Raw genomic sequence first — 16,898 nt, forward strand, 5'->3', positions numbered from 1 at the left:
TGGGGGGAAAATGGAGAATAGTCAATACTTAGGAAGAAACAAATTTTTATATTGGATTTGACATAGAGCCCTTCACACTCAAAACAATTGAAAGTATCTTGCAAGTGATTGACTACACCTATTTTGCAGTTATGAAGATTTTACACCTTCACTGTCAGCTGCAAAGCAGAAAAGGTTACAAAATCAAGATCTAACTATTACAACAGACCACCAGATCTCCCTGACTTCCTGGATCAGTCCTCAGATTCCATGGATGGTATCAGGTTGAAAATGTCCTCAAATTGTCTCCAGATTTCATCTACTATTACTCCAATTATCACAATAATAATATTTTAATATTTGCATTTTATATAGCGCTTTATACCAGCGATAGGTCTCAAAGTGCTTTACAGACGTTATATTACCCCGGGTCAATGATAACCTGTCCCAGAGACAATCCCTCCAGTCGGCAGCAGATATATACTGCGCCCAATGACAATTTACCTCACAGGTACCCATTTAACCCCTGGGTAGAGAGAGGCAAGTGAGATAAAGCATCTTGCCCAAGGACACAACGTAATGAACTAGGCAGGAATCGAACCAGGTATCGAACCAGCAATCCTTGGATCACGAGTCCGACGTCTTAGCCAATTGGCCACCAACACTCCCTGGAACTGTTCCCAGATTTGTAAAAGCCCCTCGATAGTTTAAGTCAGACCTGCTTGGTCTTCCCCTGACAGAGACAGCTCAACCGTAAGCTACAGAGACTTACAGTTACAACGGTAATATTCATTCACACTCACGAATGGAGGTCGTCTAATTATTTCAGCCTAAAAATTTAAGGTACTACAAAAACTTGACCGTTTGGACATCATCCTTAGAAACATTTATCATTGTTTGAGATTCAAGATGCAATTTCTCATTGGTCATCCCATCCCTGTAAGCATACAGTATGGATATAACCGCCTGATGTCAACATGAGGTACTCAACATGGATACCCAACGCCCCTGGATTTTTGTGAATAAATTACGGGTCACCCAACGCCCATGGATTTTTGTGAATAAGCTATGGGTCACCCAACGCCCCTGGATTTTTGTGAATAAATTATGGGTCACACCTGCCACAGCTGACTATTTAAAAGAAAACTTGAAAACAAAATTCCAAAGAAACTTCACTTACGTTGAAGAATTTGAAATAGATTGCAATCAGGTTTGTTGCTAACTCGTCTTCTCTGGCTGACATCAATAACTGATTTAAGAAACAGATACTGTGATACCTGACGGAAAGAGCGACAAAAATGAGGTTAGTTTGCATCTACAGGATGTCAAATTCAACAAGGTCGTACGGCCAAAAGAGCCCGTTAAATAATCCCCGAGATATTTTATTATGGTAAAGATAAAGACTCTGCACCATAAACGCATTACACTACTACGGAAATAAAGTCCAGTTCATTACGCTGCCAGGTACTTAATTAAATTGTATCGCTCCGTTTGTAAGGTCTTAAAACCTTCAGGCACATTCAGTTTTAGTGTATGTGTTCTTAAAGCATTCCAAACATTTCAGAATTGATGATGCAATAAGTCAGCAGGAAGGAGCAGGTAAGACTGTTTCAAAATCATAAATTTGAAAAAAGCAATGGACATATAAATTTGATGAGTGTTAGAGGAATCGTGCGTTGCATGTCGCAGGGAAAGATTTTAGCCTTCGATATCTGTGTGACAGGATTGTATGCTCTGAATATATTAATTACATAAAGTACTGTGGTTCCTGGGTAAAAAAAGGAAACCAAAAACAAAAGGACGGCTATACATCTTTGGATTTGTACAGGACTCTGACCACTGTGCATGGCATTTTGCGGGGAGGGAGAAGGTGGCGTGGACTGAGACCCATCAAAAGGGTCATTTTGTCTCTTCCAGGCTAATTGTGTATATATGATTATGAAAGTGCACCATGTTCAACCAGTATGCTTCACAATTATGTTGCCATGGAAACCACTGTGATTTAAATATCTGTTCTTGTATGATTTAAGAAGCCAGTTTCAGGGAGATCAAAACTATGTTCTCAAATACACACAGAGAGACTGTAGGAATATGTTACACAGGCCTGCTATTTTTTTCAGTGAAGATATGATCTGAAAGTTTGACAATTAAATTGTAGTTTTAAGTTCAACTGTTGTGTTGCGCAGTATTGCGGGCAGCTCAACTTTTTCTGATGAAACAATAAAAAACTGATATGTACATCTTTGCACTTGTGTAGCAATTTTCCACTTTCGCATAGCATTATGCTGGAAAAATTAGCACCGGATAAATCACTCCCTGCAAAGCTCCACAATATTCACGTAGATGCTTTAAGTTGAGACTGGCAACTTTTGACAATGTTGTTCAATATGTGTGATTACCAATATAAACATTCACTTCCATCTAACCTCAAACTTGATAACATTGATATCACAGCAACCATATATTTATTATTTACGTGTATTTAAGAGGCTAAATATTCGGTAGTCCTGTATTAACACATACTCGTGCATGCTTCCGCATAAATGATTTACATTAACTTGAACGTCGTCACAAAAGGTTTCTCCATATTTAATACATCTCCGTATTAAGCAATGCAAGTATAAAGTTTGTCTAAGGCAGTTGGGATAATTTCCTAATGCTAATACCACTCAATACTGTCCTCCCATATCTTGCTTCAGAGCACTCATATTGACAGTACCAACAGTTCCTTACCTTTTATCTAATAGGAACATAATATTCATGCAGCTAATACTATCAATACAAGTGATGTGAAGCAAGACATGAAAAGTACAGAACCAAAGAAAAAAAAAAAAAAATTAACAAATAACAAATTGGCCCAACTATAAATATTCATCAGGATATATAAATATTCATTGCATCTCTAAACATTACACCTTTTCACCTCAGTTAAGCTTTATTGTATGGGAATATCCGGTGGAAAGTACATTTCCATGAACAAAAGAACACACTTCCTCCTATATATCCTTAAAACAAAGAAGAACATGGAAGAACAAAACTGGTGCTCTTCAGTTTACGTCAGCCGACAATTTCTGTATGATAATTTAAAATCCGCGTTTTGGAACGCTTTAGTGTCACGACAAAAGGAAAATGCAATCCTAACACACTGCATGAACCTGTTCCAGTTTTTTCACATCTATGTAAGGAAAATAAATGGAATTGTCACTGATATGTACACACCGTGTTCCTCTTTGATGCTGTCATCATTGGCGCATGCTTTGTACGTGTGTCCCTTGAAGCCAAAACCAACCCTGATTTCTGCTCTGTAAGTTTGACAACAGATGACCAGCATTGGTCTGACCTCTAACTTATATAATATCTACTTGTCAACACTGATGATAATCTTGAACGGCTATACATCTTTGGATTTGTACAGGACTCTGACCACTGTGCATGGCATTTTGCGGGGAGGGAGAAGGTGGCGTGGACTGAGACCCATCAAAAGGGTCATTTTGTCTCTTCCAGGCTAATTGTGTATATATGATTATGAAAGTGCACCATGTTCAACCAGTATGCTTCACAATTATGTTGCCATGGAAACCACTGTGATTTAAATATCTGTTCTTGTATGATTTAAGAAGCCAGTTTCAGGGAGATCAAAACTATGTTCTCAAATACACACAGAGAGACTGTAGGAATATGTTACACAGGCCTGCTATTTTTTTCAGTGAAGATATGATCTGAAAGTTTGACAATTAAATTGTAGTTTTAAGTTCAACTGTTGTGTTGCGCAGTATTGCGGGCAGCTCAACTTTTTCTGATGAAACAATAAAAAACTGATATGTACATCTTTGCACTTGTGTAGCAATTTTCCACTTTCGCATAGCATTATGCTGGAAAAATTAGCACCGGATAAATCACTCCCTGCAAAGCTCCACAATATTCACGTAGATGCTTTAAGTTGAGACTGGCAACTTTTGACAATGTTGTTCAATATGTGTGATTACCAATATAAACATTCACTTCCATCTAACCTCAAACTTGATAACATTGATATCACAGCAACCATATATTTATTATTTACGTGTATTTAAGAGGCTAAATATTCGGTAGTCCTGTATTAACACATACTCGTGCATGCTTCCGCATAAATGATTTACATTAACTTGAACGTCGTCACAAAAGGTTTCTCCATATTTAATACATCTCCGTATTAAGCAATGCAAGTATAAAGTTTGTCTAAGGCAGTTGGGATAATTTCCTAATGCTAATACCACTCAATACTGTCCTCCCATATCTTGCTTCAGAGCACTCATATTGACAGTACCAACAGTTCCTTACCTTTTATCTAATAGGAACATAATATTCATGCAGCTAATACTATCAATACAAGTGATGTGAAGCAAGACATGAAAAGTACAGAACCAAAGAAAAAAAAAAAAAATTAACAAATAACAAATTGGCCCAACTATAAATATTCATCAGGATATATAAATATTCATTGCATCTCTAAACATTACACCTTTTCACCTCAGTTAAGCTTTATTGTATGGGAATATCCGGTGGAAAGTACATTTCCATGAACAAAAGAACACACTTCCTCCTATATATCCTTAAAACAAAGAAGAACATTTCCTATAGATATGTCCTCATGAGGGAATGGATAATCGGGTGCAGAAGATTACAATCACTTACTGTGTCTTTTTACTTGTATTCGGTCTATACAATAGCTGTTTGACCTCTCTGACCACAACGGCATTCATCCTTGGATGATTTTTCACTGAAAGTGAAAAATAAACAAAGAAACAAGAAATCTTCAGCACACATGATCTCGACACATTACTGTTTTCAGCGCCACCACCACCCACTCTGACCGCAACTTGATATGACCAAGTTTTCCATCAGGTCAACAATCACAAGACTTTTCTTCACTGGAGTGTAAAACAAGTCTGGATGTGACAACATGGGGTGCAAGAACAGACACCATCCTTTACTAAAAGAATATACCTTCCTATTCACCAAATCTTTTAGCTTATGCAGTAGAAAAAATTGTCGGTATAATCTCAACAATCCTTTCAAGAATTTGCAGCAAATTTTTGGCCGGTGGTTCCATTCGCATTTATCATAATAGTGGATATAGTTTGCTTCGCTTCTCATTATACCACTGGATATCATGCCCTTGGAACAGCACGTGACCCTGGACCCTGACCAAAAATCAGGCTTCAATCCTTTCCCGTGGTTCATGATTGCTTACTACCAGGCCCGATATTCCTAGAACGACTTTGGAACCCCTGGGTGATGATATCAAATGTCAGATGATGATGTCACATTATTTTTTAACTTAAACGAGCAGAGAGAAGTTTCTACCAGAGTCGTAACTGCCACAAGTTACTCGTTCTCCGAAATGAGAAGACTTGAGAACATTTTTGTGACTTATTTCAATGTATAGAGATTGTACGGTGACTTGAGTCAGGAAAATAACTGGAGGTGACTCGACTGGAACCACAGAAAAAAGTGACTTGTTTACAACTCTGGGTTTCTCGATAGCAGATAGAAGCATAACATTCAGTATACAGAAAAAGCTAATGTCTTACCCAGACTTTTCAGCCAGTGAACTACTCTTGTTGCCACCTTGTAGTCAGGATCACCAAGTTTGTTGACAAGCAAAGAGAGAATTTTCTACGGAGAAGGAGAGGCAGAGAAAACCGATACAAAATACTGTACGTCCAACATGCTTGTCTTTGTCGTCAAATACTAACAACACAACAAGCACAGCCAAGTATTATTTATATATCCTTTGGCAATCAGGAGATAATTCCTGCACGGTGGCACCGCAAAAAAATCAGCTAAATGTTGGATTCAAAGAATAAACTAATATACATACAAATACATAATATACACACAGCTGTGATTATTTGCACCTCGTCTGTAGCCAAAGTAGCAGCACACAGCAGAAACAAATTTCTTGTTCAGAAATAATTGCATCAGTTTATAAATTGAATAAGATTAATTTCATAGCAGCAAGTTATACTGTAACAAAACTGGTGCTCTTCAGTTTACGTCAGCCGACAATTTCTGTATGATAATTTAAAATCCGCGTTTTGGAACGCTTTAGTGTCACGACAAAAGGAAAATGCAATCCTAACACACTGCATGAACCTGTTCCAGTTTTTTCACATCTATGTAAGGAAAATAAATGGAATTGTCACTGATATGTACACACCGTGTTCCTCTTTGATGCTGTCATCATTGGCGCATGCTTTGTACGTGTGTCCCTTGAAGCCAAAACCAACCCTGATTTCTGCTCTGTAAGTTTGACAACAGATGACCAGCATTGGTCTGACCTCTAACTTATATAATATCTACTTGTCAACACTGATGATAATCTTGAACTTACCTGTTCCAGTTCGGGTCTGTTGACCAGTAACTCGTACATCGTGGTGATTGCCTGGATTTTAACAGCAGCCAATGTGTCTACAGCTAGATTCTATACAAGACATAATAATAAAAAATATGAATCTGAGGAATATAATGTCTTTTGAGATTTGTATTCACGGCAATCTAACTAAGTTACCCAAAATCAATATACCAACCAACTAAGTTGTCAAATCTATCTTTTTCTAGACAGAAACTATTTGCTTCTTTGCAAAGAAGCTTCGATCCGACTTTAAAAAATGGGTTGGATAAGAAAGCCTCACAGTAAGATTTTGTCATGAGATCCAAACAGAAGTTACTGTCATTAAAGATAGGTCAAATGAAACACACATTGTCCTTGAATATAAACCAAAGCCAAACTGCCAATGGTATAAAGCTTCAAATGATGAACCAAATTGAGGAACACATGTAAAAATTTGAAACAATAAATAAAAAAAACAAAAAATTTATACCTGCTGTATGTTTACAAAATCTTCATATTTGTTCTTGAGCTGACCCTCGTAGTACCACAGCAGGAGACGTCGATTACGATCGGTCTTGGACATTGAGACAAGTTCATCGAAACCGTGCTGAAAATAGACAAACATTTCAAGCTTTATTCTTTTCTTGAAATTTTGACTAACCCACAAATCTCTTTCATCTCTGTGTTACATCACTTGACTACAATGCAACACGGTCAAACAAGACAAAGGAAAGAGCGTTGCATGCAAGATGCAAAACTAGATGGTTTGTATTTGCAAAGAATGTCTCCTAATGGATTTTAACAGTAAACTTTACAAGGGGAGGGGTGGGAGGGGGGGATGGCCATGCCTTCTCACCTTCATTTTCAGTCAGGGGTAAAATATCCAGTCAAAGACTGTTTAACATTCAGTTGGGTAAGAAGCCCCACCAGAACCTGTTAAAGCCCCTAATGTAATCAGTTTCGGATATTTCAAATTTATCTCTGACCCCTACCTTTGAAATCCTTTGTAACATACTTGAAAGATAAACATACACACATAGCATAGGTCATCCTTCACATTACAAGCATATGCACCTAGCCTAGCATTAATTTACATACTTTAAAATTCCAGGAAGAAGTTACATTTGTCATAAACTGGTCATTTCTCTATGCTCTATGCATTTCTCTATGCTTACAGTATGTACTATGTCTATTGTGGCATATTCGTCATACAGGATGTATATATGTCACTATATACTCCATAGTTGGTATTCTTAGGGTGAAAACACAACCTGGAAGTAGTCTAAGCTTGAAGAATTTCTAAAAAAATCTTCACCGAGGTGTCACCAAACACCTTGGTTCGTCAAACAGGGGAGGGGATGGAGGAGGGGAGGAAGATGTGGAGGGGAGGGAAGGGAGGGGAGGGAGAAGGGGGAGTGGATTGAGACCCATCACAAGGGTAATTTTGTCTCTTCCAGACTACTAACACATCAATGATAATACCCTTAAAAGTTTGAAACAAACTTCCATGTCTGTAATAAGTATCTGTTTACCTTTTCAAATCTTCTCAGTTTTCTCTGCTTAGGGAGCAGATCTTCCAGGAAGAGATGCTTGAGGGCGTCCACTGCCAATCCTGCCTCTCGTCGCCCTTTCTTCTTCCCCATCGCCAGGAGCTGCTCTAGGTACTGGAGGGTATGGACTGGAGCTTCTTGGATCTGCATTCCCAAAGCTGCAACCTTGTCAGCTAGGACACCAGAGGAAACTACGGTCTTCATCCACTCGGCATGGCTTTTTTCTTCTCTTAAACATTCTGAGTAAACCGATAGAGAAATCGATATTTAACCTGAAAACTGTTTAGCGTATTTGATAAAAGGTTATCCACCAAACGTACAAGAGATGATTTAGGCCTGTGACAAATTTTCTGCAGCTCGCAAGAAAAGTTAATGCTCACACCTGATTTATGCAGACACAGAGTGGATGATGTCCATTATTCTGAAATGCAATGCATGATCAGACTTTCATACCAAATCTATTTTGGTTACCTAAAGCTTCTTTTCCTTGACGATGACAAGACAAGTAAAACCCTGATATGACAAAAATGAAAATCAAAGTCTGCTTTAGCATTGATCAAGAAAGTTTTGGTGAAATGCTCACAAAATATCTTACCTTTTTCATAAATGCTGACCTCCTTTTCGTAGAGCTTCTTTGCAAGGTCGGCATATCTGGATACCGTGGTATCATCTGAGGGTTCCTTCATTTCACTCCCTGCAGTGAGCTGTGCAAATGCGGGTGAAATTATAACATATTTACAAAGTTTTATCGCAGCTTTATCACAGTAAAAATTCACTTCCTGCAGTGTGCTGTGCAAATGGGAGTGAAATTATTACATTTAAAATTTTTTATCGCAGTTTTATTAAAGTAAAAAAGAATGAATGAAAGTTGATCTAAAATCACAACTTCGAAATGAATGGAACGTATGAAACCGAAAAAAAAGACGTCATGTAAAACGGACGATTTCTACAACAGAGAGGATAATAACATAATTCCACATTCGACAGAGAGGATAATAACATAATTCCACATTCTTCAATGCAGGTGAATTTAAATTTCAGGGATCTTTTATATCTTACAGTCTTCCACATTGGATCTGACCTTTTATTAAACTGGATGACTGTTTTAAAAACAGGGATCAATGTCAGCTTCACATGATAGATCTACAGCAAAAGTATGCATAACTTCATGCGCCAAAGTGAACTTACATTATTATTACTTTGCTTTGGAAGCTATGGATCCTCTGAAGTGATACTGCAGATCTTGGTCAGAGAGTCAAACATGTATTTATATATTTTAGCATGTATGTATTTATGTGTAAGGAGTGTTAGCTCAGTGGTTAACGCCGGCGCCTTTCAATCATAAGGTCCCGAGTTCGAGTCACTCCAAGATTAATGTATGTTGTCTAGTTACAAAGTTGTTGACTGTTGACAATTGATAATCATGGACGTTAAATATGAATCTAAGAGACAGACTTCGGTCAGCTTGCGGCTTTGATAAGCCAATGAGTTCCTGCTTGCAGGAGGATCTAATATACATACAAACATTAAACAGGAAACTCTCATTCAATCCACACTGAAACGCCTGTTTCTTTCTCTCTTTCTACAGATTGTACAGAATCTTATTTTTTGTCAAAGCAAGTTAATCAGATTGCACATGGAGAAGATACTCTAACATTCAAAGGGGAAACTTGTGACAATTAAGATATTTAGGTATTCATCATTTTTGTGTCAATCATTATGTTCACAAGTTTTCATGGTGTCATACTATGAAGTCAGTACTATCAAAAGCTGCTGTCTTCACTGCACTTTGGCACCATCAAGTGATGCTTTTCTTATCTAAGTCCATTTAACAGCAGCAACAAATGAAAAGATCTCTGATACTGTACAAGAATGAATGTTTTAAGTCTTAACTGATTTCATACTTCACCATGTTTATTAAGTAGTACAGTACATACTTTTTATATTATTGAAGAGAAGTTTACAAAAGGAAACAAAAGTTGTCTGTGTGTTATTGTATTAGACTTTAAGATTGAAGCTATGTTTAGTACTGTACATAGTGTAAGATGCTTTCTGTTTTATTTAGTTAACAATAGCAATTGAATTCTGTATTCTTTCATATCACACAGGAAACTTGGGTTTTTCTAGGTCATGATATTTAAATATATATTAAAAAAAAAAATGAACAAAAGACTTTGCATTTATAAGTGACTTACTTCAAATTCAAACCACTTTCCTGTCAGCTGGATGATACATCTTGAGGGAAGAGCTGATGAACTTGAAATCTCTTCATCTTGGACAGGATTTTCTACCACTAACTTCTGATTAATGACACTAGCCTGCTGAATAGGCTGCTGCTGCTGCTGTGTCTTTTTTTCTTTTACTCCTTTTTTAGCCTTTAACTTTGCTGTAAAGGTTCCATCGCCAGCCTTTGCATCTCCACCTAGTTGGGATACTTTCTTCTTTTTCTTTGACTTGTCAAGCTTGTTCCTCTTGGATGTTAATGAAACACCTTCAACACCATGATCGTAATCATCACCACCTTCATCATCTCCCGCCTGATATTCATCGTCCCCTTCATCTCCAGACATGCTGAATAAAAAATAACAAGTCACAGATGAAGACATTTTTAAGAAGAGGTTGGCAATTAAGTTTCATTTCGCTGTCATTACTTAGCTGAACCTGCGTGCTGGTCGACACCCTAACAAAATTCGCATCCTCATGCAAACAGTGGTTCTTCGACAGGAAGAGAATTTGTTTCTTTCAATTCAGCTAAAGGAGACAAAACCAGGACAATATGGGAAAGTAGTTCAAGGAGGTGCAATCTCAAACTGCAACATGTTACATTAATCTCATTTCCACATTGTTCCTTGCTTATAGTTCAAATTTCTAGAAACAACTAAACAATGTGAAAGGTTTGCATACTATTGCTTTTAAAGGGAAAAGCAACTGGCGACTTGAGCCCAAGGGTACATGTAGTTTCAATTAGTATCTCTTCCAGAATATAATCTCCTTTAAATCTTCTTCTTTTAGGGTAAAAGCCTGAATCATTGACCCACGTAGGGTAACTTACCCTTGATCTTCATATTTATCAAGTCCAAGCTTTTTGATGAAATTTTCAATTTCTTGATTATCAACATCTCCCATCTCTTCACCCTCTTCATCTCTTATATTAATGCCAATATCATCGTCATTATGGTCATCACTATCCAAAAATCTAATTTTCTTGCCTTCTTTCAGCTCTTTCTGCAAAAAAAATTGATGAAACTGTCAATTCATTATGTTAGATGAATGTACTTTTGAATAACTTTAAGCATTTTACAAAACCAACATGAGCAATCAGTGTTTTTACAACACATTTTAGAGACAAGCCTGAGCACAGGTAGTCCATTGAGGAATAACACAAAACACAATTATTCTAGCCAACAACACACTTTAAATCTTGTTGGAAAGTAAAGAATCACAATTCATAATGCCAGAAGTTTAATATTATTTTACATTCTGCATACAACATGATATTTCATTTCGCCCAGCAGAAAGAACATTTACCATTCATGTCTAGTTCTAAGATAAGTAACACAACATTTTCTTATTCACCAGACAACCAAACACACAGAACTTGAATCAGTCCTTCATTATGCATGTTTGTCTACTGGAAGAATATGAAGTATTTTCTTATTCACTTTGCAACCATGAATGATGCAAATCCTTATTCCCCCACATTGGGGTAAATAGACAGAACAAAATCAGAAACTGCTTGCCAAAAACGTTTGAAAGACATCCTTGGACATATAGAACATGATTTTCCCTCATTTCCTTCTTTTACACGATATTGATTAATAGGCCTATGTTAGTGGAATGCATATAATTATGTGGGAGTTTGCGGAAAAACTCGTGGAACTGAACCTTGTATCGTAATACTATCCATTAGTTAAGTTAGGCCTAGCCTAGGCTATTTCTCAATTCAACGTGAACGAAAACAAAAAATCACCACGTCTTCCGCGCTAACAAAATCTGATAATTGGTTGCTTTTAACATCTTTGGGTTCAGACGTCGGCTTCTTTCGCTTCCTTCTTCTCTCCATGAGGTTATTGGTTGCTGCCGTTCGATATACGATAAAAAATCCTACAAACGGAAAGACTTGGGTTCTGAACTAGATGCCGACGACCATAGTTTGGGCATTCGCACATGGACGTGGTAGCTATCATATAATATTTCCCCCTCTCTTTCGTTTGCCAAGGTTAACCATGAGCAATACCAAAATAAGTGAAATCAGTGATCGCGGGAAAGAAAATGCAAGGGCGTAGGAACCGGGGGGCTGGGGGCGCCAGCCCCCCAGTGAAAAATATGGGGGGGGGGGGTCGGAATTATCATTCCGCCCCCCGCTTCGCAAGTCAGAAAACCCCTTTTTCATTTCTCAATAAATGATAATTAAAAAAAAATCACATTTGGACCACCAAATTGCATCTAAGGCCAGGTGAAAATGCAAAATTATTTACAAAATGGAGTGGGTGTTGAAGTGTGCTATATTACACCAAATTGCATCTGAGGCCACCTGGAAATGAAAAAAAAATTAGACCCCTCCCCAGGCCGGCCATCAGTCTCCAGCCCCCCCCCCCAGTGGCGGAGCTAGGGGTATTGGTCAGGAGGGGCGAGAGCTGTAGGGGCGCTTTCGATACTCTCTAAGCGAAGCGCCACCACAGGTTGGCGCGTAGCGTACAGAAATTTTGTGGGTAAAGATACGCCCTAGATCGCCGGAAATGACCCTTTCCGGGCCTGGCTAATTTGCATATAAACGAAGAATAAATAGGTGTCATCGCAAAATTACACCAACAAAATGTGAAAAATGTCAATAGCTAGATGAGAGCGCAATAAAAAAGTCAATAATCGCGAATAAGTAAAGGTGGTAAAGAGCTGAAAAGGGCGCCAGCAGTTCATTTGATTCCGTCAGGGGGGGGCATACGCCCCCTGACTGTATGGACGCCCCGCCACTGCCTCCCCCCCGACGCTCCGCCACTGCCTCCCCCCCCCCCCCCCCCCCACTCAAAAGTACCTTCCTACGCCACTGAGAAAATGGAATAGTTTTAAGTTTATAGGTTTTAAAAGGGAAAGCAATGAGCCATCTTCTCTTCTCCTATAGCATTAAACAAAAACATCGTTGTAGGTAATTTGTTTTTGCTAACTTAAGCTGTCGTTAAGGGGGAAAAATGCTCAGCCCGTCAACAATGCATAATGCATAATTAAAACTCCACCCATTATGCATTCACTCTCTACGGTCTAAACAATCTTTTCTTCACTGACGGTACTCAGTATTGTGTAGTAAATAAAATGATGTGATCATTTACTGTGAACAGTACAAAAACGATTATAGAGTAAAGGGATCGGTTAGTTGGTGTTTACAATTGAATGAATAATGGAGCTTTAATCTTGAACATAAGCTTTGATGGAGTCGTATAACGTAATTGTCCCTTCAATATATTATACATTTCGACGATTTTTTTCGTTTTTGAACATTTTTCACTATTAATTCAGCTTCAACTTTGAAAAGCTTTCTTATTATGGTAAATAATCTTCAGTAAAAAAAATTGATGTAGGACACGGTCGCTTATTTTTCGCGTATGCATGTGTTTTCACTTCGATCGATGTTTTATGCCTGATTAAAATCATAATCACTACTTGGGAAAGTTGAGACGAGCAACAGAGTTGCAAGTTTGGTATAAAATGCTCTACCCCAACCCATGCTGCCCATTCTCCCCACACCGTTTGAAGATGCATCCTCTCCCAAACCTTACAAACTAGGAATGCATTCCACTGCATAACTCGATCATCATTCTCCTTGAGCCTTTGCAAATTGAACGGTATGTTACCACATTAACGTTTTATTAACTACTACCATGGGCAGGCCTAGGTATCAGCAATTACACAAGGAATAAGATTCGTACCAGCCTGTTCGGAAAGAGTCCCAACCGTAGCCAGTTTCATTTCAACCCCCCCCCCCTCCCCACCAACCCTCAGCCATCCACTGCTTGATGTAAGCATCCTAAGCGGATGTCAACCATGGGAATTGTGGATCATACTTCCCTTCCCAACAGGAGGGAAGCCATCATTCACAATACTGTTGGGGAGGAGAGGGGAACCATAGGTTTATTTTTGCATCTTCCTCATTGCATGAAAAATGTATTTTGTTAATCTGAGACATGCTCTTCATTGGGTCCGAAGCATTGAAGAGTCCATTTGCCAGAGAAGTTATTTCAGAGTCACATAACGCAATGATGTACTATTTGACAAGTTGATAGCGTGATGCTTATCCAGTGCTCTGCGATTCTAGCGGGTTGGGAAATTAATCACGAAAGCTTCAATGTTTGAGAGCAGGTGGTGAGTAAGATCATAACATACTGAAAGCTAACAACTTAATAATAATTTATCGGATCAGCCCATCCATGGCAGTACTATACTACAGCCAAGGGTTTGCGGTGCTAAACTTTGGGGCCAAAATTGCTCTCCTATTAGGCAAAGTTAAACACAGACAGGAACAACAACACAGCAAACAGTGAAAGCAATTGGTAACAAAATAAACGTTTTTATTATACATCAGGAACACTTTTATGGTCATCTTCTCTCAATAAAAGAAAATACTTTATTACTAACAATTCTCCATTATACCTGTCAGCGAATGACTACTCCCTCCCCCACCCCCCACAAAAAAAGGGAGAACAAGTAATGAGAAACTTTCTTTACAAAATAGCTGTGCATAATAGCAATTACTTAATTCTTTTAAAGTAACTTTTCATATTTACATATATACACACATGTTTCTGATGTAATTTTACATCACATAATCATTCACCTAAACATAATAAAGTAAACAATTCCATTAATATTTAGCATATACAGACATGGACTCAAGTAAGTTTAGTATATTCTTGGGGGGGGGGGGTTTGTGGGGGAGGTACATGTATAGAAAAGGAAAGAGGGAAAGCGGAGTGAAGTGCCATATTTACAGATGTCAAGTCACGACCTTCAACCTCTTTTGTAGAAGACGACAAATTTGCAAATATCAGAGCCTTAATAATTGAAATCTACAATAGTCATTCAACTTAAGAGGGTACTTCACTGCGAGATCTTTCATTAGGTTTAGTAAATTGTTAACCCTGAAACCCACCTACCCCCCACTGCCTCTTACCCCTGACTTCCTAAAATGGTTTATAATTATGAATTGTAGATACTATGGATATAGACCTGCTCTTCAACTAATTAAAGGTCTCAAGGCCTTAGGTCGGGGCTGCAAAAACCCATTCTGCTTCGAAAACTATCACCAGTAAGTCTTAGCAGAGGATGCAAGTCACTATGCATATATGTGACATCACTTGCAAAACATTTCAGAAGGGTCATTCCAGTCCTTCTAACTTTGGAGAAATTCTTGAACCATGAATACATAATACAGTCATCTCCTCAACCAACAGTACACAACAGACTGTTGATCTGGACACATTTAAAATCACTATAAGGCCCTGTTCTGTCTCTTATTGGATTTTAAATAAACAAGTTTCCTTGCCACATATGTGGTAATCAACACCTGCTATGCCCTTTTACCAGGTCATTGATGATCCAGGTTAAATTTGAATGATACATTTTCATCCTTTCATCCACACACTGCCAAGTCCGGGGTCCCTATCTGCCAAAATCACAACAGAACGAGCATCCCCTTTACCCTAAACAACATATTTCTATGATCTGAACTGAATAATAATTGCATTCAAACCACAATTGGGATGTATGGTAAAAGCACCCTACAAACATAACTCCACTCTCAACATGCTTTAACAGGGTCATATAGTTTTCAAAATCAACCAAACCTGAAGACTTTGCATTGGAAACAAGAGTATCAGTGAAACACATGATGAGAAGACAGGTAAGTTAGAAAAGATGAAGCAGGTAAGGATAGAAGAGGCAGAGGCGATGCATGAGAGATTGGGTGAAGAGGCAAGTAGGAATGGGATATGTTGTGCTGAGACAGGCATAGGGTTGAGATATGACAATGAAACACACAGCATGAAGATGAGACGCATAAGGGTGTGACAGGTAAATGATGCAGCAGGTAAAGATAAGGCATGAGACAAGGGTGATAAAGCAATCATTACTGGGACACATGATGATGAGATGGCTGAGATATGACAACGAAACACACAGCGTGAAGACGAGATGGTACAGGTGAGGAGACGTGCAGGTAAGAATGAGATCATACAATGATATGGTGAGATATGAGAGTGACCCAGGGAATGGGTGAGACATAATATGGTGAGACATGTAAAGATTAGTCACAAAATAGAGAAGTGGAAAAGATGGGGGATTCGGGGGGGGGGGGAAGTGAGCACTTAATAGATAGATAGGATGAGATGAAAGATGGGTCAGGTGATATTTAGACAACTGTGGTGAGACGAGTGAGTTGATGAAATAGGTAAACAGAAGATTGGTAAATGAGGATGAGTTCAGTTACTGTTACAGTACCAACAAGTAAAGACCACAAGATGGGGCTGGTAACGATGTTTACAACTAATGATATGTCACTAACCATTCATGAGACATGTGATGATGGGACTGGCTGGTAGAAGACATGGTTATAGTGAAGGATGAAATATAGGAAAGCAAATAACTTTTTAACTTTAGAAAATATTATGTCAACCTAATTATGTATTGTTTGCTCATGTAATGAACAGAGAAAATATAACTAGAGATTCAATTCTGAAGTTGCACCAACTTCAAAACAGTCAATTTTGTAATGTTGTTCTTGCAATTAACTTGTAAATACAGACAAGTTTCAAAATAACTTTACCATAAGAAATTGTAGATGGTGGGGCAAGCAAAAGGGCTAGATACACAAGGGACACCTTTGATCCAAAAAAAATTTCAATATGACATACTTAGCCTATAATTTAATGTGATATATGGTATCCTATTAATTTCTCAAAATCGCAGTAGCGACTAACCTCAATATTGAATATGAATGATTTTCA

The 16,898-nt window shown here is 38.2% G+C and overlaps 1 protein-coding gene across 1 annotated transcript in view; it reads right to left on the reverse strand.

Moving 5' to 3' along the window:
* LOC139970978 (CCAAT/enhancer-binding protein zeta-like) overlaps positions 1-12,085 on the reverse strand; it is a 27,263-nt gene extending 15,178 nt beyond the window's left edge. Inside the window, exons 1-10 of the mRNA XM_071977086.1 lie at positions 11,876-12,085; positions 10,958-11,130; positions 10,101-10,476; positions 8,501-8,609; positions 7,888-8,144; positions 6,846-6,962; positions 6,356-6,445; positions 5,553-5,637; positions 4,654-4,738; positions 1,160-1,256 (exon numbers count right to left, since the gene is read on the reverse strand). Of these exons, the coding sequence (XP_071833187.1) occupies positions 1,160-1,256; positions 4,654-4,738; positions 5,553-5,637; positions 6,356-6,445; positions 6,846-6,962; positions 7,888-8,144; positions 8,501-8,609; positions 10,101-10,476; positions 10,958-11,130; positions 11,876-11,968 (1,482 nt within the window). The 5' untranslated portion in view covers positions 11,969-12,085. The remainder of the gene's footprint in view (positions 1-1,159; positions 1,257-4,653; positions 4,739-5,552; positions 5,638-6,355; positions 6,446-6,845; positions 6,963-7,887; positions 8,145-8,500; positions 8,610-10,100; positions 10,477-10,957; positions 11,131-11,875) is intronic.
* Between the last annotated feature and the right edge of the window lie 4,813 nt (positions 12,086-16,898).

Source organism: Apostichopus japonicus, chromosome 8 (genome assembly GCF_037975245.1).
Source record: "Apostichopus japonicus isolate 1M-3 chromosome 8, ASM3797524v1, whole genome shotgun sequence".
NCBI classification, from domain to species: domain Eukaryota; kingdom Metazoa; phylum Echinodermata; class Holothuroidea; order Aspidochirotida; family Stichopodidae; genus Apostichopus; species Apostichopus japonicus.